Raw genomic sequence first — 24630 nt, 5'->3', positions numbered from 1 at the left:
TATATATAATATAGGTGCCCTACTTATGGATCCATCCCAGCTTCATGTCACATGGAAACTGATCCTAACGAACCCTGCTGTAAGGCACCTGTTTGTGCCTATGATCCATTCACAGGACAGACTTTTGTTCCTATCCCACAGTTCCAGCCAGCAGTAACAGGAAATGGACAAGTTAAACCTCCATCCATAGGAGATTTGTTGAACCACTCAATAGATGCTGGATCTGTTACCCTGTATCCAACTGGTTTAACACCCTTACCACCGACTGCAGCTACTGGTATATCAGGGGGTATTGGTAAGTAGTTTTTTTTTTATAGATATAAGAAGATGTGGTATGAGTGTCAATGAGACAACCCTCCATCCAAGTCATAATTTGTAAAAGTAATCAATTATAGGGCAAAGTACGGTTTTCTACACAGAGCCTTGGCTATCAAAGTCTTATCAAATATACTATAAAAAATAATTTTAAAGTCAAGCGAAATTTTTAATCTAAACTAAAGACAATCATTGTCTCGTAATATGAATTCTGTCAATTTAATTCAATTTGATATATCATTTGAGGTTGATAGAACTTTTTCATTGAAAATCTACAGGCATACTATGTACTCATGGTACTGCTTTTAACTAAATGTTTATGTAAATTGTAAAATGGAGGAGAGAACAGTTATTAAAAAAGGAATTTATTGCCAACAAAGTTACTTCTATTTGCTGATGTTTGCAGGATATTGTCTGTATAAGGGCAGAAGATATACACAAGCAGAAACTTGGGATGAAGGCTGTGACTTCACTTGTGTGTGTGCTGATTCTAGAACAGGTTACTACAAATGTGTAGAAAAGTAAGTAATTGTTTAGGGCTATTCCATTAAAATGTATGTGGGAAAGTAGGAAGGGACTTTCAAAATATCCCTTCAACCAAAACCATTTTTTAAAGATAATTTTGCATAATGGTAATAGATGCATACTGAAAAAAGACATATTACCAACATTCAATGATTAAACTTCCAATCCTTCCCTTCCACATACATTTAAATGGAATAGCCCTTATCATATATCAATCCTTTCCAATGAGTACTTATCTTAAAAATATTGAAATATTTTTTTTTTATTGAAAACATCACAATTAACAAATATATTACTGTTCTGTAAGAACATATTAATTTTCTGTATGGATACTTTGATTACATGCCTTATAATTTATAGAATGAATAAATCATGATATGATGTACAACCAATGTATGTTTCAGATGTGTTCACTTTGGTAACTTGCCACAACCTTACTGCTTCTTGGTAAAGGATCCCTCTAATCCTTGCTGTAAAATACCTAAATGTGAATTCCCTATCAACTTTGTCACTCAGATTGGAATTATATCAACAGCTAAACCAGCTACAGGTATGATATATTATGTTGTTTTATAAAACACATCAATTTAAATAGATTTAGCTGGCCCCTAACCAAAAATTTGTACAAGGGGCCAGCTGAGGACCACCTCTGGGTACAGGATTTTCTCAATGCATTGAAGACCCATTGGTGGCCTTCGGCTGTTGTCTGCTCTTTGGTCGGGTTGTTGCCTTTTTGACATATTCCCTATTTCCATTCTCATTTTTAGTTCAGTGCAATGAACCTCACACTAAACTGTAAAACATATAAATGAACCAACATTAAAAAAATGTACAAGACTAACAAAGGATAGAGGCTCTAAACTTGGTACAGGCACATAAATGCAGGAGGATTAAACATGTTTTGTTAGAACTCAACCCTCTTCATATAAAAGCCAATGTAGAATAAACAAACAGACAGCAATATGACCAACAATAAAATTCAGTATGCCACTCTTCCAACATGGAACCTTAAATGAACATGTTGACCTCAACTGTGGGATGTTGTAGGTTCTAACCCAGTCCATGTCAAATCAAAGACTTTAAATACTGGTGTTCGCTTATCACTTTGCTTTAAGGACAAGTGCAAAGACTGGTCAGCTTGTATTCAGAATAATGTTTCATGGTTTATGTTAACATTCTACATAGTCAAATCAGGGTGTTCTAAACATGAACTTTATTAGATATGTCCTTTGTAGAACAGCTTTACTATTTGTTACTTTGTGTGTATGTTAGACTTGAATGACATGTTTTTGACAGATTACTATGAGTATGGTATTCTCAATATAGAATAATAGGTAGTTGAGTTTTTGATACTGACTATATCATGTGGAATATCTAGATGAGCCCGTTAGGGCAAGTTAAGATATTCCACTTGATATAGTCTGTATCAAAAACTCAACTACCTATTATTCTGTTTATTGGTAATTATGACGTCATGCAATGTATTGTCTAATATTTTCAGTGATACAGCCAGTACGTTGATACTTGAAAATATTAGGCAGTAAAATCAAAGGGAAAATATACGAATTACCGATAATTCTATTTATGTAAGACTTCTTTGTATTTAACAGATTACTGTGAGTATGGCGGTGTTAAGTATACACAAGGACAGTCCTGGTACGATGGCTGTAGTTATAGATGTACTTGTGAGAATGCTCTTGGTGGAGTCTACAGGTGTATGCAGAGGTACGTCATTCATCTTTGTTTATATGTAATTACTCATGAAGTAAAAGTAGAGCAACCTCAGGGGTCTCATGGTGTAGTTTGCCTTGAGTGTGGGAGGTGGTTGGTTCATATCAATTACTTACGATGATAGAACAACCTCAGTGGTCTCATGGTATAGTGTTTGTCTCGAGAGGAAGAGGCCTTGGGTTCAATCAACCTTGGTAGGGGAAAAGATCAAGGCTTTAAAATTGGTACCATATCGTTCACAATCTGGTGGGCTCTGAGTCAGAATATTTTTTCCAGGATAGGTAACATTTCTTCTTAGGACTGTTACTTTGTGAAGGGCATACAATACAGTTTTGATCCCATATTGAAATTTTGCTGAAAATTTGCATATAAGCTATTTTGTGCCTGATTAAACCAAATATGTAATAAAAATATACCTTCATGTGCTACTTTTTGAGTAAAATGAGTTCAAATTTTATATATTTGCTCAAAATTCTGTTTTGTGAACGTAATATTCCTTTCAACATATATACATAACTTTTCAATTAAAAAGATAAATACAATCTGTGTTTTGTTAAATTATTTATAAAATCAATTTTATAAAAATGTTCTATAAATTTGTGCAATTTGTTTTCAAATAGCTCAAATATATCAAATGTTCATGAACATAGAAAAAAAAACGTTAATTGTTGTATATTTATCAAATTAAAATTTTTTCCACTGTTTACGTTTTCATGAAAATTGGCACACATAATCTTCTGACGTAATCAAACCAAATGGCATTTTAAAAAAGAGGGATCCATGTGATCATTTTCAAGTTAGATAAGTTTAATTGATAAAAATCTGTTGAAAAATGAATCTTTAACCAATAAGACATAGTTTAACATCTCGAAAATAAAAATTTACATTAGCAATATTATTATCTCCCCTGTTACTGTATCGTTTGCCCCTTAAAATCTGCTTCAGTATGATCTTTTTTATTTTCCATTTTTTTTTTAATATAAATTGACAATTGCAGCTACATGTATCATAATACTATAAAAAAAAGGTAACTTAATTATTTTCCAATGTGTATAATTATTTCATATCAATATAGTCTTAGGCCTGTTTTATTTCCACCATATATTACACTTTGATTTCAGATGTCCAACCTACCAGAATATCAATCCTAACTGTAAATTTGTTCCTGATCCAAACGATCCATCATGTTGTCAGATGCCACAATGTGGACCTGTTGGGAATGTGACCGTTTCTACAGGGACAGGGAAAGTACCTACCCCTGCACCTTCTGGTGTATACCAAGGGGTAGATCATGGAACAGCAGGCAAGATAATACAACTTCTCTATTTCTATGACAAATAAACCCTTCCATACCCATTCTTTAAAACAATTTGATCTATGTCTGGTTGTGGATGATCTCATAAGATGATTGGATGAGTTTAGGGACATAGTTCGCTGAATTAATCAAAATGTTTTAACATTACTAATGAAATTGACAACCTTGTGGAATGTTGGAGGTTCTCAATCATCAGAGAAACAGATTCATAAAAGGTTACAGGCTCTGACTTTAAAAAATTTGATAATTTAATTATCTCATTTGGATAAATCTGATAATCCACTAGTACCAATGTAAATAAACTCATACCAGGATAAGAATCTTTATTTTCAGATATGCAAAATAAGTAGTTTCCAAATATTGTTTTGAAATTAAACTAATGATTTTCTATAATCACAGGACCCTTTAAAGAATATAATGTAGGTAATTTTATTACCTATAAGAAACATAACATACTGATTCACAACTGGATGAAAATTAAAACGAAAAAAATTCCCCTTCAAAAAAATTTCAATAAATTTCTAAATGAAATAAATGATACCAAAAATTTTGCTGCAATATTTGAATTACTTGTCTGTTCATTAGTCTTTCTATTTTTGGTATTGATTTGTAGGGAAGTGTACATACAAAGGAAGACAGTATACACAAGGACAGCAATGGGCAGATGGATGTGATTTTAACTGTGAATGTAAAGATGCCTCCAGAGGTTACTATGAATGTACAGACATGTAAGTATACTAAATACATACACAACAGGTAAGGATGAAGGTTGGCGACTGTTTAATTGTCAAGACCTGCTGTTTGCGTTTGTCCTAAGTCATGAACCTGTTGGTTAGTGGCTGTCGTTTGTTGTGGTGGTCCTAAAGTGACTCTCGTTTTTATATGATTAGACTTGGTTTTTTTGTTAGGATTTCTAAACACTTGCTTTTTGGGGCCTTTTATAGCTTGTGGTTTGGTGTGAGCAAAGGCTCATAGTTGAAGGTCATACTTTGAATTTAATTTACTACTTTTTTGTGCATTGTGACTTGGATGGAGAGTTGTCTCATTAGAAAAAGAGGTATTAAAGTTGACCTGTAGCTGTTAACATCCTTTGGTCTTTGATGGAAAATTGTCCCATTAGCAATCATACCATATCTCATTTATTTCATAGGTGGTGAATAAACATAAGGCATTAAACTAGAAAAGCTTGGACAAAAACCATATTGAAGATGCAGAGATTATTATGTGCATGTATTACTGAAATTGATGTCAACAGGCAAATATTTATAGTACATCAATGTTTATTCGTTGCTGCTCATTATTTTACTAGATGAATGGAAGTCTATAGTATTTTGAATTAAATAGCTCACATTCTACTACAAGGTCCTAGATTTTATTCAGTATTGTCTCATTATGCCAACAAGCATGTGTGAGAAAAATGTAATTATTTATGGCCCAACGAAGTTGTCGGTGCCATATAGTTTTACCCTTTTCTAAACGCCTTCAGATATTGGGCTGATTTTGGGTTTGTGAGTTAACCATGATGAGTTACAGATCAAGTTTAAGTTTCTTTCCGCTACGCTAATTTTTGCTGAAATTACGGGCTTTGGACTTTGGTAAATTGTTGAAAATCACAATTATACGGATTTTTTTTCTAAACGCCTTCAGATATTGGGCTGATGTTGGGTTTGTGAGTTAACCATGATGACTTACAGATCAAGTTTAAGTTTTGTTCCTCTCCATTAAGTTTTGCTAAAATTAAGGGTTTACAACTTTGAAAATTGTTGAAAATCACAGTCATACAGACTTTTTTTCTATAGGTCTCCTTATCATGAGCTGAGTTTTGTTAGCAGTTTTATTTTATTGAAAAATTTTTGGTCGTATATTGGTATCACGTTGGCGTCGTCGGCGTCGTCCGAATACTTTTAGTTTTCACACTCTAACTTTAGTAAAAGTGAATAGAAATCTTTGAAATTTAAACACAAGGTTTATGACCACAAAAGGAAGGTTGGGATTGATTTTGGGAGTTTTGGTCCCAACATTTTAGGAATTAGGGGCCAAAAAGGGCCCAAATAAGCATTTTCTTGGTTTTGGCACTATAACTTTAGTTTAAGTAAATAGAAATCTATGAAATTTTGACACAAGGTTTATGACCACAACAGGAAGGTTGGGATTGATTTTTGGAGTTTTGGTTCAAACAGTTTAGGAATTAGGGGCCAAAAAAGGACCCAAATAAGCATTATTCTTGGTTTTCGCACAATAACTTTAGTATAAGTAAATAGAAATCAATGAAATTTAAACACAAGGTTTATGACCACAAAAGGAAGGTTGGGATTGATTTTGGGAGTTGAGGTCCCAACAGTTTAGGAATTAGGGGCCAAAAAGGGGCCCAAATAAGCATTATCCTTGGTTTTCGCACCATAACTTTAGTATAAGTAAATAGAAATCTATGAAATTTAAACACAAGGTTTATGACCATAAAAGGAAGGTTGGGTTTGATTTTGGGAGTTTTGGTCCCAACAGTTAAGGAATAAGGGGCCCAAAGGGTCCAAAATTGAACTTTGTTTGATTTCATCAAAAATTGAATAATTGGGGTTATTTGATATGCCGAATCTAACTGTGTATGTAGATTCTTAATTTTTGGTCCTGTTTTCAAATTGGTCTACATTAAGGTCCAAAGGGTCGATAAATTAAACTAAGTTTGATTTTAACAAAAATTGAATCCTTGGGGTTCTTTGATATGCTGAATCTAAAAATGTACTTAGATTTTTGATTATTGGCCCAGTTTTCAAGTTGGTCCAAATCAGGGTCCAAAATTAAACTTTGTTTGATTTCATCAAAAATTGAATAATTGGGGTTCTTTGATATGCCAAATCTAACTGTGTATGTAGATTCTTAATTTTTGGTCCCGTTTTCGAATTGGTCTACATTAAAGTCCAAAGGGTCCAAAATTTAACTAAGTTTGATTTTTACAAAAATTGAATTCTTGGGCTTTTTTGATATGCTGAATCTAAACATGTACTTAGATTTTTGATTATGGGCCCAGTTTTCAAGTTGGTTCAAATCAGGATTCAAAAATATTATATTAAGTATTGTGCAATAGCAAGAAATTTTCAATTGCACAGTATTCAGCAATAGCAAGAAATCTTCAAATGCACAGTATTGTGCAATAGCAAGAAATTTTCAATTGCACAATAGCATGAAATCTTCAATTGCACAGTATTGTGCAATAGCAAATATTTTCAATTGCACAGTATTGCGCAATAGCAAGAAATATCTAATTGCACAATATTGTGCAATAGCAAGAAATTTTCAATTGGAGTTATCTTTCTTTGTCCAGAATAGTAGTTGAATCAACTTAAATCATTGTTTTATACAATATACAACGTATATTCACTTTTACTACTAACTGATAAAACAATCTTTACCATTCAGTGATAACAAGCACTTTATTTTACATTTTAATATTTTATGATGTATTTAAATGAGTAGTTATTGTTGCAAACTCCATTAGAAATTTAAATTGAGATCAGTTTTTGAAAAAGGGAAAGGAGGATGTGAAAAAAAAATGGGGGGGGGGGGGGGGGGGTTAAATTTTTCTCATTTCAGATTTCAGATTTCATAAATAAAAAGAAAATTTCTTCAAACATTTTTTTGAGAGGATTAATATTCAACAGCATAGTGAATTGTTCAAAGGCAAAACAAATATTTTAAGTTCATTAGATCACATTCATTCTGTGTCAGAAACCTATGCTGTGTCAACTATTTAATCACAATGCAAATTTAGAGCTGAATCCAGCTTGAATGTTGTGTCCATACTTGCCCCAACCGTTCAGGGTTCAACCTCTGCGGTCGTAGAAAGCTGCGCCCTGCGGAGCATCTGGTTAATTATGAACATATCAATGTGAGACTATCATCATGTTTGTGTCCACATGTGTTATTGAAATTGCAGATTTTTTAACTTTTTGGGACGGGGCCATTTGTGTCGCTTTGACGAACCTAGTTTTCTATTGTTGTGTTGTTTGAATTGGTTGCAGTTTCATTTGAACCCACATTTCTATTTTATTGTATTTATTCATATGAAAACAATGACTTATGGATATATAGTTATATTTTTTTATTATAGAATGTTAAACCATTGATAATTTCTTCTGTTGACAGGTGTCCTCGTTACAACAATGTTCCACCACAATGTAAACTGGTAACTGACTTCACTAATCCCTGTTGTAAAAAACCAGATTGTGACTTTACAGCTACAACAGCAAGTATCACAGGGAACCAGACCAAATCGCCGAATCCCATACCAACACTGACACCCGATATGCGTATGTAATTTCAAAAATTGTTAATCATTTTTTTTTTCGATAAGGATCATTAATGTCGTCTTTTTAAAAAAATTTCACAGTCCACTGAACATAGAAAATGATAATGAGAGTGTGGCATTTGTGTTCTATGGACACATTCTTGTGCCATTTTGTCAAAAGATACCAATTAATTCATTTTTAAGGGAGACATTTCTTGTACATTGGAAGAGACCTGTCAGTTAATATTAGGTTTATTTGCTAAAGATTATTCATCATTCCCATCATTTTACTGAGGTAACCTTTATTATTTTATGTTGCTTAATCATGTTAATAATGTTTTACACAATAGAATTATGTATTATGTATAAAAATATATAAACATGTAAAGTATAAAGATATTAATTTATTTCATTTGAAAATACAGTGTTTATAGTGAGATACCAAATAGCTGATCACCATAGAAATGTAGTCTGTTTAAAAAATTTATACATATTTTGTCGAAGATGTGAAAGTTTTTTAATTTTGTTTGCAGAATATTGTTCGTACAGAGGAGCTAGGTACATCCAAAGTCAGACTTGGGTAGATGGTTGTACGTACAGATGTAGATGTGACGATTCTTCTAGAGGAGTTTATACATGTAGTGAAAGGTACAAACACTTCATTGAAGTCAACAAAAGTTACAATGACTGTCTGTAAAAAAAGCAAAAGAACAACTGCAAAGACAATTCAAATCTGAAAGTCTGTAATCAATGACAAAATCAAAAGCTCAAACACATCAAACAAATGGATAACAACTGTTATATTCCTAATTTGGTACAGGCATTTTCTTATTTAGAAAATGGTAGATAAAACCTGGTTTTGAAGCTAGCTAATCCTCTCACTTGTATGACTATCGCATAAAAATTCATTATATTGACAAACAATGTGTGAAAGAAACGAAGATATAATAGGTAAAAATGTCACAAAAATTTAGGTACAGAAGAAGGATAACAAAAATGACTATAATCAGGGAAATAAGATTTGTATTGATTTACAAAGAAGCTGATGATACACTGTCACTTTTAATCAAATGTTTCCAATGGGTAGAAATTCAGTGTAAACTAATATACCTTTGAAAATTGAACAGAAGCTGACAGTATCTTAACCTGTTTAATACATAAAAAAAATCACCCTAGATATTAAGGCAAATGTTCCATGAATATATCCTGGAATTTATGGAAAAATCAAATATTTGAATAAGCAGGTTTTTTTTATTTTGCATAATTTATTTGTTTACATTCAAGACTACAATAGCAAATAATTATTTGTTTATATGCAGTATGAGCATGATGAGGTTTAGTTAAAACAATGATTTGTTTGCCAATTTATTTTATTTTTGTTTATAGGTGTCCAACGTACCCAGTGAGTTCAGCAGATTGTAAGATGGTATCTGATCCTAAAGATCCCTGTTGTCTGGTACCCCAGTGTCCACCTCCTACTGGTGCCCCTAACCAAATTCCTACCTTGGCTCCAGGCAAGATCAGTGGAAACATCAACATCCCAACACCAAAGCCAGGTTCATCTGTATCCCCTCCATTACTCAGTATGTATAGATTATCAGGTTTTCAACATATCAATATAGTAAAATATCTGCCACGAGCTGGAATGTGAACCTTTTTGAGTGAACGCATGGAACTATCTAAAAATCTTCACATTGTGTAGAACGGCTGATATTTAACGATTTCTATATGAAGAAAACCGGATTAGCTGGTTATCTTTCTATTACTGTTCTTTCCCCCGCCCATAGACAGTTTTACGCTTGATGAAAGCAAGCTTGACAAAGTTGCCTCAGACATTGTTACATCAGTGATGACTTTTATGACATTGTGACGTGGCTTATAATGCATGCTTTCATCTCAAAGCTGTGATATGAGAATTATGGAGTGACTGAACAGGGTAATATAGGGGAAGGGAAGGACAATAAGAACAGTTATAGCACCTCAAAAAGAATATTGTATTCTTATTCAAGACAATCCCAGTAGGTATCAATACATTATCTTAATTTTCGTTATAAACATGATAAAACATTTGCAATAATTTTAGATAATTTAGCAAAAGAGTTTTTTTTTAGTCTCATCAAAGGGTGATAGCACTGAAATATAATGTGGCCAAGAAACATCCTTGATCATTTTATTGCTATTTTCCCAGGCAGCATCAATAACATAGTTCAATGATGTCATACATGTTGTACAGGAGTTCTACTAACTGAGAAAATATAATGTTATATGCAAGTAGCATGATATGAAAAATTATCACAAACAAAAGAAGAAAAATCAATAAATAATTTAAAAATAGCTATAGAGATAAAATTTCTTTACATGTTTGAGTTAAATTGACATTTTGAATCTTGCAGCCTTCTGTTTGTACAAGAGTAAACAATACAAACAAGGAGAAAAATGGATGGACGGCTGTGATTATTCTTGTGAATGTACCGATGCTTCTACTGGCAAATATGTCTGTAATGAAAGGTATATATCTATATAATATAGAGAAAAGTGGCAGTGATACATGACGGCTCATTTATACAATGTCTGGAGTGGTCTTCATTCCACGTATCAACTATGATATCATGTTGATACAGTCCTTGGATGGTGTAAATTTCCCACTAACACCATACACAATTACACCTTGTTCCATTACACCATACACCTTACACATTTGCACCAGGCACCGAACACATTACACCCTGCACTATTCCCCATTCTATCTTCACAATCCGAAATTACCTATAATGCAATTAAATTTCAAATATTAAGATTATTATTATTGTTTATGTTTACAATTCCAAAAAATAAAATAAAAAGAACTTTGTTTTCAACCAATAAAATGTCGTACACCATCATTTACACTATTCTTGATCGCACCTTACAGAATCACACCATTCCTCAAACACCATTACATCATTCCCCTTACACCGTACACCATACACCATAGCACCATACACCTAACACCATTGCACCTTATGCCATACACCATACACCATAGCACCATACACCTTACACCATATTGCACCTTATGCCATACACCATTACAACACACACATTTTTTGGGAAGTTTACACCATCCAAGGGCTGTACTTACACACATACATGGTAAACATTTAACACAAAACTTCATTACATTTTAAAGTTGAACATGCATGAAATATTTGCCTCTGGATGTTAATCAAACAACAATCAATCATCTTTACAGGTTAAAGAATCAAAAACCAATTGAACAATCAAACAAGAAAATAAATCTTTATATTAACATACAGTCTTCAACTATAGAAACAATGTATACAATATCAGCTTAAAATATCCTGAAATAAGGCAAGTTTTGAAGAACATTTGTTATGAGGGTAAATGTTTTAGAGAATATGTCAAATTGGAGTTATTACCATCATTTTGCAGTTCATTGAACAAGATAATGTGATGGCGTAAATAGGTCATTGTGTCCATGGTGGTGTCATATGGACACATATTCTTGCTTCTTCATATAAATCAACAAATAAATATAAATAGTGAAGAAAAAAAAATATAATGAATTAAACTCAATGAAATTTCATATATCTTGATTTAAACAGAATAATGACTGTATTTTCAGATGTACAAGGTACACCAATATTCCAGCTAATTGTTTCTTGGTGAAGGATGCCTCAAATCCATGTTGTAAGAAACCCCAGTGTACCAACAACACACCAACACCAGGGCCATATGGTCCAACTTTATCTCCTCCACTTAATCCTAATACACCAACTCCAGCGCCAAGCTTAAAAGGTGAGATATGTCACGATAACTTCTATATATAATCTACCTGTAACGATAACTTCTATATAATTCACCTGTAACCTGAAACGATAACTTCTATATAATTCACCTGTAACATGTAACGATAACCTCTATATAATTCACCTGTAACGATAACTTCTGTATAATTCCCCTGAAATGATAACTTCTATATAATTCACCTGTAACCAGTAACGATAACTTCAATATAATTCACCTGTAACGATAACTTCTATATAATTCACCTGTAACGATAACTTTTATATAATTCACCTGTAACGATAACTTCTATATAATTCACCTGTAACGATAACTTCTATATAATTCACCTGTAACGATAACTTCTAACCTGTAACGATAACTTCTATATAATTCAACTGTAACGATAACTTCTATATAATTCACATGTAACGATAACTTCTATATAATTCACCTGTAACGATAACTTCCATATAATTCACCTGTAACGATAACTTCTATATAATTCACCTGTAACGATAACTTCTATATGATTCACCTGTAACGATAACTTCTATATAATTCAACTGTAACGATAACTTCTATATAATTCACCTGTAACGATAACTTCTATATAATTCACCTGTAACGATAACTTCTATATAATTCAACTGTAACGATAACTTCTATATAATTCAACTGTAACCTGTAACGATAACTTCTATTGTTCATGGACAATTTTTCTGTCTATTTTGTTCTTCTATGAATTTATTGTTAATTGTTTTAAAAAATGGGAGTATACAGTTTTACCTCTGTCTGTCTGTCCATCCCATAAATATTTTTTTGCATTCTCAGGAACTGCACCAAAAGGATTTCTAAAATTTGGTTGCAAGGTTTTTGTAGTCAGTTATACTGTGTGAGTCAGATTCATAACTCAACAACTTCATGTTTGAAGAGCACTTTTGTCATTTTAAACGTAATAGCCAAGTTGAAAATATTCATCACATTTTTTAAAGAGCTACATTACAAGGATTTCTGAAATTTGGTTTCATGTTTTATATAAGTCAGTAAAACCAAGTGATGTGATTTCAGATTCATCACTTAACTTCCTGTTAACCGCCAAGTTCTTGGGTGGGGGTATCATCAGTGAGCAGTAGCTCACAGTTTCACTTGTTGGTCTCTTGTGAAGAGTGTTCTCATTGGCAATCATACTACATCTTTTTATCTATAAGGACTATACCTACTGTGAATAATGGAGAACTGACTTGTTTATGCATATTGCATTTCATGATTCTGCCGACGTCTGCATATAAGACAATGGAAAATTTGTTTTTTCTTGAATAATTAATTTCATGATATACCTAGCATGTACCACATTGTACCAATGAAAATCCATGAAAATTGGTATCCATGAAACTTCATGAATCCACAATATTGCCTATTTGATATTTCAGATAAGTGTGTATACAGAGGTGTAGCCTACTCTCAGGGCCAGCAATGGTTTGATGACTGTAATCTGAAGTGTGTATGTGAAGATGGACCTGCAGGACTCTACAGATGTAGTGAAAGGTAATTGTTCGTCTCAGATTATAAAGTCGTAGAAAAAATCAATTATTTGAAGACATGTTATTTTTACATTTCTGTATTTGATTGTTTTTTCTTTCAATTTGAACTTTCTTGGAACAGGGATTCCATTCTTGTCTATGGCATATAAATTTATAAACCTGAAAAATGGCATTGTTTATAGAACAAAAGTAAACTCACAAAAATACTGAACTCAGAGGAAAATCAATTCGGAAAGTCCATAATCACATGGCAAAATCAAATAACAAAATGCATCAAAAAGGAATGGACAAGAACTGTCATTTTCCTGACTTGTTACAGGCATTTTCAAATGGATTTGGAATGTAATTTCATGAACATGATCTATTGAACCAGTGTAAACTAAGGAAAGTAAGTTTTAATGCAACAATCACAACAAATGGTTTGTTTGTAATATTATGGAAATAATAATAGATAGTAGTTCTATATCAGTCATTCTATATATTGAGTTATTTTTTTATTGCACAGATGTGCCAAGTATACTGGACTACCAGCTACATGTACATTAATACCAGATCCACAAGACCCCATCTGTTGTCAAGCACCTAAATGTACATACACTAATGGTACAGGCTTTGCCACAGCACCACCAGGTGTTATTTCTGGAGGAATTGTTACACCAACACCACAACCGTATCAACAGCCAACACCATACCCAGGATACACTGGACCAACCTCAGCCCCAACACTGGCTCCAACATATAAAGGTAAATTGTCATGTCTCATTGATCTATATTTAGTAGATTTTAGAATGAGCTATACTATACTCTGTGCTATTCCAGAAAAAAAATGTATGAAGGTGTTGGAAGGCAGTTTTTATAAGAACCGCCACCCAGACAATTGTAATTGAAAATTATAGTGCATTATTGTGTGAAAAGTTACTCTGATACCCATCACCCATTTATTATTAATACAATGTGCCTTCCAACCCCCCCATGCATTTTTTTTCTGGAATAGCCCTCTGAAAAGAATAGCATTAGTTAGATTTGTATACCCCTGAAAAGAATAGCATTAGTTAAATTTGTATACCCCTGAAAAGAATAGCATTATTTAGATTTGTATACCCCTGAAAAGAATAGCATTAGTAAGATTTGTATACCCCTGAAAAGAATAGCATGAGTTAGATTTGTATACCCCTGAAAAGAATAGCATAAGTTAGATTTTTATACCCCTGAAAAGAATAGCATTAGTTAGATTTGTATACCCCTGAAAAGAATAGCATTATTTAGATTTGTATACCCCTGAAAAGAATAGCATGAGTTAGATTTATATACCCCTGAAAAGAATAGCATTAGTTAGATTTGTATACCCCTGAAAAGAATAGCATTAGTTAAATTTGTATACCCCTGAAAAGAATAGCATTATTTAGATTTGTATACCCCTGAAAAGAATAGCATTAGTTAGATTTGTATACCCCTGAAAAGAATAGCATAAGTTAAATTTGTATAACCCTGAAAAGAATAGCATTATTTAGATTTGTATACCCCTGAAAAGAATAGCATTAGTTAGATTTGTATACCCCTGAAAAGAATAGCATGAGTTAGATTTGTATACCCCTGAAAAGAATAGCATAAGTTAGATTTTTATACCCCTGAAAAGAATAGCATTAGTTAGATTTGTATACCCCTGAAAAGACTAGCATAAGTTAGATTTTTATACCCCTGTAAAGAATAGCATTAGTTAGATTTGTATACCCCTGCTATGACTTCTGAGTGAGGATATACAGGTTAACATCTTTTCAGTTTATGGAATATTAAAGATCCCCTTCCCTTAGCATAGTATATGATATTTGTCACATTAATTGCACATTTAGCCTCTTGCGTAAAAGAATACTTATACAATGATTATACTATGATGGTTTACTTTTACAAATTGTGACTTGGATATTATAAGAGATATCTCATAACAAGCATATCACATCTTCTTATATCTATATTATACACTTGTTTTTTTCTTTTATCCAGTGACAAACATTTTATGCATATTCAGAACAAAAACAAATTAAAAAGAAATCCATTTTTGTTTCCAGATGTATGTGTGTACAAAGGAAAGCAGTATAATCAGGACCAGAAATGGCAGGATGGCTGTGACTTTGATTGTGTTTGTCAAGATTCAAAGAAAGGATTGTACAAGTGTACAGAGAAGTATGTATAGCAAAAATATTGTCGTGACTTAATTTACTGTGGATACATTTATTTTCGTGGGTATCAATTTTCGTGGATTGATGAAAACTTGTATATTCGTTTGCATCTGATTTCGTTGTTTTGACAATCTTTGTATACAACCCCTATTGAAAATATGTATTTCGTGGACATTTGATTTTGTGGTTTGCCTGTACCTACGAAAACCACGAAAATTGGTATCCAACAAATAATGATGAATCCACAGTATATTGATATAAGTGTAAGACGGTTTCTATTTCATTCTGTGACCAGCATATTGTTTTTAATTGCTACATCTTCATTCACTTTGTTAGATGTGCATTAAGTCATTTATTAGGAACTGTAATATTTCAGAAAACATCATTTAACATTTTATTGCCTTTTGATACTAAAATCTCACTAATAAATGATTTTAGGTGTCCAAAGTTTGTCGACATTCCTAAAGAATGTAAGCTGACCAGAGATTATCAGAATCCTTGTTGTATGAAGGTTACATGTCAGCCATCATTGAACCCATCACCAGGACCTAATGCCTCACCAACCCCTGCTGGTAAGATAATACAGATTATATTCTTATGGTGATGGATTTCCTGTATAATTTAATCAGAGTGTATGCTACTAATATTAAAAACTAAAAGCACCGCATGGATAATTCATGTTAGTGGAGAAGTTAGTGTACAAAAGTGCATTTCATGAGTTTGTTGAAAATCATTCCATTTAAATTGACTCCAGTTGGTAAAAAGGGACATCCAAATTTCGTCCAAAAGCAGTATACTGTGAATAATTCTTAGATATAGGAAGGTTTGGTGTGGGTATCTGCATACCTTATAAGAACCTTGACTATAAATGACTTTTGATACATGTCCTAATATAAAAATTCCTTTCCCACCTATCCTCTCTCATTTTAATCTAAAATAACTCATCATAGATACCAGGATTTAAATTTTGTATTTGCGCCAGAAAGGTGTTTTCCTCTACTAAAAACTTGATCAGTGACAATTTAAGAAAAAAAAGGTGAATAGGGCCAAATAATTTACGAAGTTGAAGAGCATTGAGGATATTTCTAATTATCGGTAATTCGTATATTTTCCCTTTGATCCTACTGCCTAATATTTTCGAGTATCAACGACTGGCTGTATCACTGAAAATATTAGGCAATACATTGGGTCATGTCATAACATGTGTGACGTCATATCTACCGATAAACAGAATAATAGGTAGTTTGGTTTTTGATACTGACTATATCATGTTGAATATCTCAACTCGCTCTAATGGGATCGTCTAGATATTCCACATGATATAGTTGGTATCAAAAACTTAACTACCTATTATTCTATATAGGTTTTGCAAAATAAAGCTAAGATAATCTATTACTGAGGGAGAAAAGCCTTCAAAGCCTTACACATGTGCAAAATGAAACAAAAATTTACCAAGGAAGACTGTTATTTTTTAATTTTAGTTTCAATATTTAATTATTAGCAATGTTAATTTTATTTATATCAAGTTATTTACAGTAAATAGAATTATGTAATGAAAGATAATTTTGTTTAAAGGTCAATGTATGTATAATGGTGTAGCATTTAACGAAGGAAAGACATGGGATGATGGATGTGATCTGAGATGTTCCTGTGAGAATGGTACCACAGGGTATTACAGATGTAGTGATAGGTATGTAGTATGCTTGAGCTAAATGTGTACACTTTTGATACACCTGTCAACACTTTTATAGGACATATTATGACATAGAAATGTATCTTGTACATATGCTGAAGTTAAATGTGTACACTTTTTATGCTTTTTAATTATTACAAACAAGTTTTAGCATGTTGTATAAATTGTCATTTAACTAAATTCCACTCTTGGTCACAACAAATAAAAAACCAAACAGGACACATAGGAATGTTTTTTATTATTTTATTTATGAAGACAATATTTATGTATCAGCGTTTTTTAATGTTCGTAACTTACAAAACATTTATAGGATAGAAGAGCAAAGAAGTAAATACTGTAAATTCAGAAATTATTATGTGCATTTATTATTGTGATTTTGTCATTTTAGACTTAAATGCGATTTTAGTTATTACGATTTTGAGGAAAATCCTGTTTAATTCATATAAAACATTTCAAAATGCGAGTTTAAATTATTGCGTTTACAACTCTGTCGCATTTTTCGCAATAATAAAAACCTCGCAATAATTTCTGAATTTACAGTACACATACAAAGCAAATCTAATCAAAAATTTTCTTTAAACGAGGTAAATATATTATATTTTAGATGTGCTAAGTATCCAAATATTCCAAGCTACTGCACAATGGAGACAGATCCAAAGGATCAGTGTTGTATGAAACCAAGATGTCAACCAGCACCTGCAACAACAATTATACCTACAATATCGCCTTATCTTACACCTGGCCCAGGTGTGACTTACCCACCAAATAAGGTACCAACTCAGTATGCAGGACAAACATTTGCACCTGGAAAAGCACCAACACTTGCACCATACAAACCATACCCACCTGGACTTCAACCAACTTTGTCACCTTTCTTGACACCAGGACCTGGTTATACCTACCCACCAGGGAAAGTACCAACACAATATCCAGGACAAACATACCCACCAGGAAAAGCGCCAACATTGGCACCATATAAACCATTCCCACCAGATCTTCAACCAACAGCATCACCATTCCTTACACCAGGACCAGGCTACACTTATCCTCCAGGAAAGGTCCCAACACAGTATCCTGGACAAACATTCAGACCAGGAATGGAACCTACACTCCAACCTAACAAACCTTTCCCTCCAGATCTGTTACCAACAATGTCACCATATTTGACACCAGGAGTAGGTTACACATATCCACCTGGAAGAGTCCCAACTCAGTATCCAGGACAGACTTTCCAACCAGGAAAAGAGCCAACATTATCTCCATACAAACCATTTCCACCCAATTTGAGACCAACAATGTCACCTTATAGAACACCAGGTCCAGGATATACATACCCACCTGGCAAAGTACCACCAACTAGTTTCCCTGGAGAGATACCAACACTGCCACCATACAAACCTTTCCCAACAGATCTTCTGCCAACTTTAGCTCCTTATATAACACCAGGACCAGGCTACACTTATCCACCAGGAAAAGTTCCACCAACCAGTTATCCAGGAGAGATACCAACATTACCTCCATATAAACCATTCCCTAAAGGACTAGAACCAACAATGTCACCATACCTAACACCTGGACCAGGCTATACATATCCACCAGGCAGAGTTCCCACACAGTATCCAGGACAGACATACCAACCTGGGAAGGAACCAACTCTGGCTCCAAACAAGCCTTTCCCTCCAGGACTGATGCCCACAATGGGACCTTACAGAACACCAGGACCTGGCTACACTTATCCCCCAGGAAAAGTACCAACACAATATCCTGGACAGACCTTCCAACCAGGAAAGGAACCAACATTGCCACCATATCAAACATTCCGACCAGATCTACTGCCAACACAGTCACCATACTTAACACCTGGACCAGGTTACACCTACCCACCAGGGCTAGTACCAACAGAATATCCAGGGCAGACATTTGCCCCAGGAAAGGAACCAACTCTAGCACCAAACAAACCATTCCCACCAGGACTAGGACCAACTATGTCACCATACCTCACACCAGGACCAGGCTACACATACCCACCAGGTTAGTAAACATAACTACTTACGTTGTTCTTTCATAGCCCAGCTTAGATCAAGTGAAAAAAAACACAAAAAAAAACATTATCACTAGGACTTGGACCAACTTTGTCACCATACCAGACTCCAGGGCCAGGCTACACATATGCACGTAGGTACACATATCTACTTTAAATTGTCCCTTCGTAGCTATAGTTTGGCTTGGGAAAAAGGAAAGACGAACATTAAAAAAAGAAAGGCGGGGTAATTTAATTAAGTCATCTGACAATTGATAATTTACAATACACTATTTACCAGCTACAAACAAACGATACACTAGAAGTAAAGAATTTTGTAAATGGCAACATATGATAAAGATATGCAATAAAATCATGCTTAACATATGGTTAATGTATTTTCAGGGAGAGTACCAACACAGTTCCCAGGACAGACCTTCCAACCAGGCAAAGAACCAACTCTGTCACCATATAAACCTTTCCCACCAAATCTTCTACCAACAATGGGACCATACTTGACACCAGGACCAGGCTACACATATCCACCTGGAAAGGTTCCACCAACCAGTTTCCCTGGAGAGATACCAACTTTACCACCATTTAAACCATTCCCACCAGACCTCATGCCAACACAGCCACCTTACATTACCCCAGGACCAGGGTATACCTACCCACCAGGAAAAGTGCCAACTCAGTATCCAGGTCAAACATATAAACCAGGACAGGCACCGACATTAGCACCTAATAAACCTTTCCCACCAGGTTTGTTGCCAACACAGGCACCCTATTTGACACCAGGCTATGGCTACACATATCCTCAGGGTTATAAGATACCTACACAGTTTCCAGGTCAGACTTTCCCTCCAGGACAGATACCTACGTTGGAACCAAATAAACCATTTCCACCAGGACTTGGACCAACACTATCACCTTATTTAACACCAGGACCAGGATATACTTATCCCCCTGGACAGGTACCTCCAACCAGGTATCCTGGAGAAATACCAACACTAGCACCATATAAGCCATTCCCACCAGGACTGGGTCCAACCATTTCTCCATATCTGACACCAGGACCAGGGTATACATATCCACAAGGAAAAGTACCAACACAGTATCCTGGACAGACCTTCAAACCAGGAAAGGAACCAACATTGCCACCATATAAACCATTCCCTACAGGATTATTGCCAACATTGTCACCATTATTAACCCCTGGACCAGATTACACATATCCACCAGGGAAAGTGCCAACACAGTATCCTGGACAGACCTTCCAACCAGGAAAGGAACCAACATTAGCACCATATCAGACATTCCCTCCTGGTCTCAGGCCAACAATGTCTCCATATCTAACACCAGGACCAGGAGTTACCTATCCACCAGGCAAAGTACCAACTCAATACCCAGGACAGACATACCAACCTGGCAAGGAACCAACATTGGCACCTAATCTTCCATACCCTAGCTATTTGTTACCAACATTAAGTCCATATAGAACTCCAGGACCAGGTTACACCTACCCACCCGGAAAAGTACCACCAACCAATTTTCCAGGAGAGATTCCAACATTGCCACCATACAAACCTTTCCCAACAGATTTGTTGCCAACAGCTTCACCGTACTTGACACCAGGACCAGGCTACACATACCCACCAGGGAAAGTTCCACCAACCAGTTTCCCTGGAGAGATACCAACTTTGTCGCCATTCAAACCATTTCCACCAGGAATGTTACCAACAGTAGCACCATACCTGACACCAGGCCCAGGCTACACTTATCCTCCAGGAAAAGTCCCAACTCAGTATCCAGGCCAAACATTCCAACCTGGGAAAGAACCAACATTGTCCCCCAACAAGCCTTTTCCTCCAGGTCTTCTCCCAACAATTAGACCATATTTCACTCCAGGACCAGGCTATACATACCCACCAGGGAAGGTTCCCACTCAGTATCCAGGACAAACTTTTGCCCCAGGAAAGGAACCAACTCTAGCACCATACCAGACTTTCCCACCAGGACTTGGACCAACCTTATCACCATACCGCACACCGGGACCAGGCTACACATATCCACCAGGAAAAGTTCCACCAACACAGTATCCAGGACAAATTCCAACATTGCCACCGTATCAGCCGTTCCCACTAGATTTGTTGCCAACAGCTTCACCATATTTGACACCAGGACCAGGCTACACATACCCACCTGGAAAAGTCCCAACACAATATCCTGGACAAACATTCAAACCAGGAATGGAACCAACATTGGCACCATATCAAACTTTCCCTCCAGATTTACTACCAACAGTAGCTCCATACTTTACACCAGGACCTGGCTACACCTACCCACCAGGAAAAGTACCAACTCAATATCCAGGCCAGACATTTGCACCTGGGAAAGCACCAACCCTGCCACCTTGGAGTCCATTCCCCCAAGGATTAGGACCAACTCTGTCACCTTATCTGACACCAGGACCAGGGTACACATACCCACCAGGAAAGGTTCCACCAACCAAGTTCCCAGGAGAGATTCCAACATTGCCACCATACCAACCATTCCCACTAGATCTGTTACCAACAAAAGCGCCATATATAACACCAGGACCAGGCTACACTTATCCTCCAGGAAAAGTCCCAACACAGTATGCTGGACAAACTTTCAAACCAGGAATGGAACCAACACTAGCACCATATCAGACTTTCCCACCAGATCTATTACCAACAATCAGACCTTATTTCACACCAGGACCTGGCTACACTTACCCACCAGGCAAAGTACCACCAACAAATTTCCCTGGAGAAATTCCAACATTAGCTCCATACAAACCATTCCCACCAGGACTTGGACCAACATTATCTCCATACCTGACTCCAGGTCCAGGTTATACATACCCACCAGGAAAGGTCCCACCAACTCAGTATCCAGGACAGATTCCAACATTGCCACCATACCAACCATTTCCACAAGGATTAATTCCAACCACTTCACCATACCTCACACCTGGACCAGGAGTAACGTATCCTCCAGGGAAAGTACCTACACAGTATCCAGGTCAGACATATCCACCAGGTCTGGCTCCGACACTGGCACCTAACAAACCATATCCTCCAGGTCTGTTACCAACACTATTTCCATACATTACACCAGGACTAGGATACACATATCCTCCTGGCAGAGTACCAACACAATACCCAGGACAGACATACCAACCTGGGAAGGAACCAACTCTGGCACCATATCAAACTTTCCCACCAGGCCTCCAACCAACATTGTCACCTTATTTAACACCAGGACCAGGTTACACATACCCACCAGGAAAAGTTCCACCAACCAGATTCCCAGGCGAGATTCCAACATTGCCCCCATATCAACCGTTCCCACCAGATTTGATACCAACTGTTTCGCCTTATAGAACACCAGGACCAGGCTACACTTACCCACCAGGCAAAGTACCACCAACGAGTTATCCAGGAGAGATACCAACATTACCTCCATACAAACCTTTCCCATTAGATCTCTATCCAACAGCATCACCATATCTGACACCAGGACCAGGCTATACATACCCGCCCGGAAAGGTCCCAGCGACACAATATCCAGGACAGATTCCAACACTGCCGCCGTTCAAACCATTCCCACCAGGGCTGATACCAACTGCCTCACCTTATAGAACACCAGGACCAGGTTACACATATCCACCAGGCAAAGTACCACCAACTAGTTTCCCTGGAGAGATACCAACACTGTCTCCTAACAAACCATTCCCACCAGATTTATTTCCAACCCTTGGTCCCTATGCAACACCAGGACCAGGTTACACTTACCCACCAGGAAAAGTACCACCAACAACTTTCCCAGGAGAGATTCCAACTTTGTCTCCATATCAAACATTCCCACCAGGTCTCAGGCCTACATTATCACCCTACATAACACCAGGACCAGGCTACACATATCCTCCAGGAAAGGTCCCAACTCAGTTTGCAGGACAGACCTACCAACCTGGAAAGGAGCCAACATTGTCACCATACAAACCTTTCCCAACAGGTTTGTTGCCAACTTTATCACCATATCTGACACCAGGACCAGGTTACACATATCCACCAGGGAAAGTACCAACACAATATCCAGGTCAGACATATCCACCAGGTCTGGCTCCAACATTGTCACCATATAAACCATTCCCACCTGATCTACTGCCAACATTAGGTCCATATTTGACTCCAGGACCAGGTTACACATATCCACCAGGGAAAGTACCAACTCAGTATCCAGGCCAAACGTATGCACCTGGGAAGGCACCAACATTGCCTCCTTACCTTCCCTTCCCACAAGGATTGATACCAACACCTGGACCAACCAATGCTCCAACCAAGAAGCCTTATTTAATACCTACAGCCATACCTGGTATCATCACAGGCCAAGGTGTTGGAGTAAATGGAAGTAGGTATTTTAAAAAGTTGGGGAACAGTAAATGGGCTATAACACATATTTTGGTATCCTTTGGCATACATCTTTGTCTCATTGAACTATAACTGAAAATGGAAAAATATAGTTATTTATCATTTTTTAATTTCTTAATTTTTCTTAAAAGACTATATGTTGTTGGTTAAATAATGTTTGTTTTAATGTTGTTAAATAATCATAGGATCACCACTACTTTTAAACAGTATATATCATTCAAAGTAAAAAAAATACTACAAAAAGACAATGGAAATAATTAAAACATCAATCAATAAACCAAATAAATAATGTCACCTATTCTCTTGGAAAAAGACCATAATGTCACCTATTCATATGGTAAAAACTCTATGTCACCTATTCCCATAGTAAAGACCCTTATGTCACCTTTTCTCATGGTAAAGACCTTAATGTCACCTTTTCTCATGTTAAAGTCTGATGTCACCCATTTTATAGTAAAGACATTATGTCACCTTTTATCATGGTTAAGACCCTAATGTCACCTTTTCTCATAGTAAAGACTATATAAATATCACCTATTCTTATGGTAAAGACCCTGATGTCACCTATTATTTTGGTTAAAACCCTAATGTCACCTATTCTTCTGGTAAAGACCCTAATGTCACCTATTCTCTTAGTAAATATCCTGATGTCACCTATTCTCATGGTAAATATAAAAAAGATGTGGTATGATTGCCAATGAGACAACTATCCACAAAAGACCAAAATGACACAAACATTAACAACTATAGGTCACAGTACGGCCTTCAACAATGATCAAAGCAAA

At 35.7% G+C, this 24630-nt stretch overlaps 1 protein-coding gene across 2 annotated transcripts in view; it reads left to right on the top strand.

Moving 5' to 3' along the window:
* Window positions 1-24630, top strand: part of LOC134722191 (uncharacterized) — a 102739-nt gene that overhangs the window by 22995 nt on the left and 55114 nt on the right. For both annotated transcript variants that reach the window (XM_063585774.1, XM_063585775.1), the window contains exons 18-35: window positions 15-295; window positions 722-836; window positions 1245-1390; window positions 2451-2565; window positions 3693-3874; window positions 4500-4614; window positions 8027-8190; window positions 8702-8816; window positions 9555-9751; window positions 10562-10676; window positions 11794-11966; window positions 13388-13502; window positions 14004-14242; window positions 15565-15679; window positions 16114-16247; window positions 17251-17365; window positions 17973-19399; window positions 19794-23825. In XM_063585774.1, coding sequence (XP_063441844.1) covers window positions 15-295; window positions 722-836; window positions 1245-1390; window positions 2451-2565; window positions 3693-3874; window positions 4500-4614; window positions 8027-8190; window positions 8702-8816; window positions 9555-9751; window positions 10562-10676; window positions 11794-11966; window positions 13388-13502; window positions 14004-14242; window positions 15565-15679; window positions 16114-16247; window positions 17251-17365; window positions 17973-19399; window positions 19794-23825 — 7895 coding nt within the window. The remainder of the gene's footprint in view (window positions 1-14; window positions 296-721; window positions 837-1244; window positions 1391-2450; window positions 2566-3692; window positions 3875-4499; window positions 4615-8026; window positions 8191-8701; window positions 8817-9554; window positions 9752-10561; window positions 10677-11793; window positions 11967-13387; window positions 13503-14003; window positions 14243-15564; window positions 15680-16113; window positions 16248-17250; window positions 17366-17972; window positions 19400-19793; window positions 23826-24630) is intronic.

Source organism: Mytilus trossulus, chromosome 6 (assembly GCF_036588685.1).
Source record: "Mytilus trossulus isolate FHL-02 chromosome 6, PNRI_Mtr1.1.1.hap1, whole genome shotgun sequence".
Taxonomy (NCBI): domain Eukaryota; kingdom Metazoa; phylum Mollusca; class Bivalvia; order Mytilida; family Mytilidae; genus Mytilus; species Mytilus trossulus.
The sequence above is the reverse complement of the archived record's forward strand: the minus strand, read 5'-3'. Positions and strand labels throughout refer to the sequence as shown.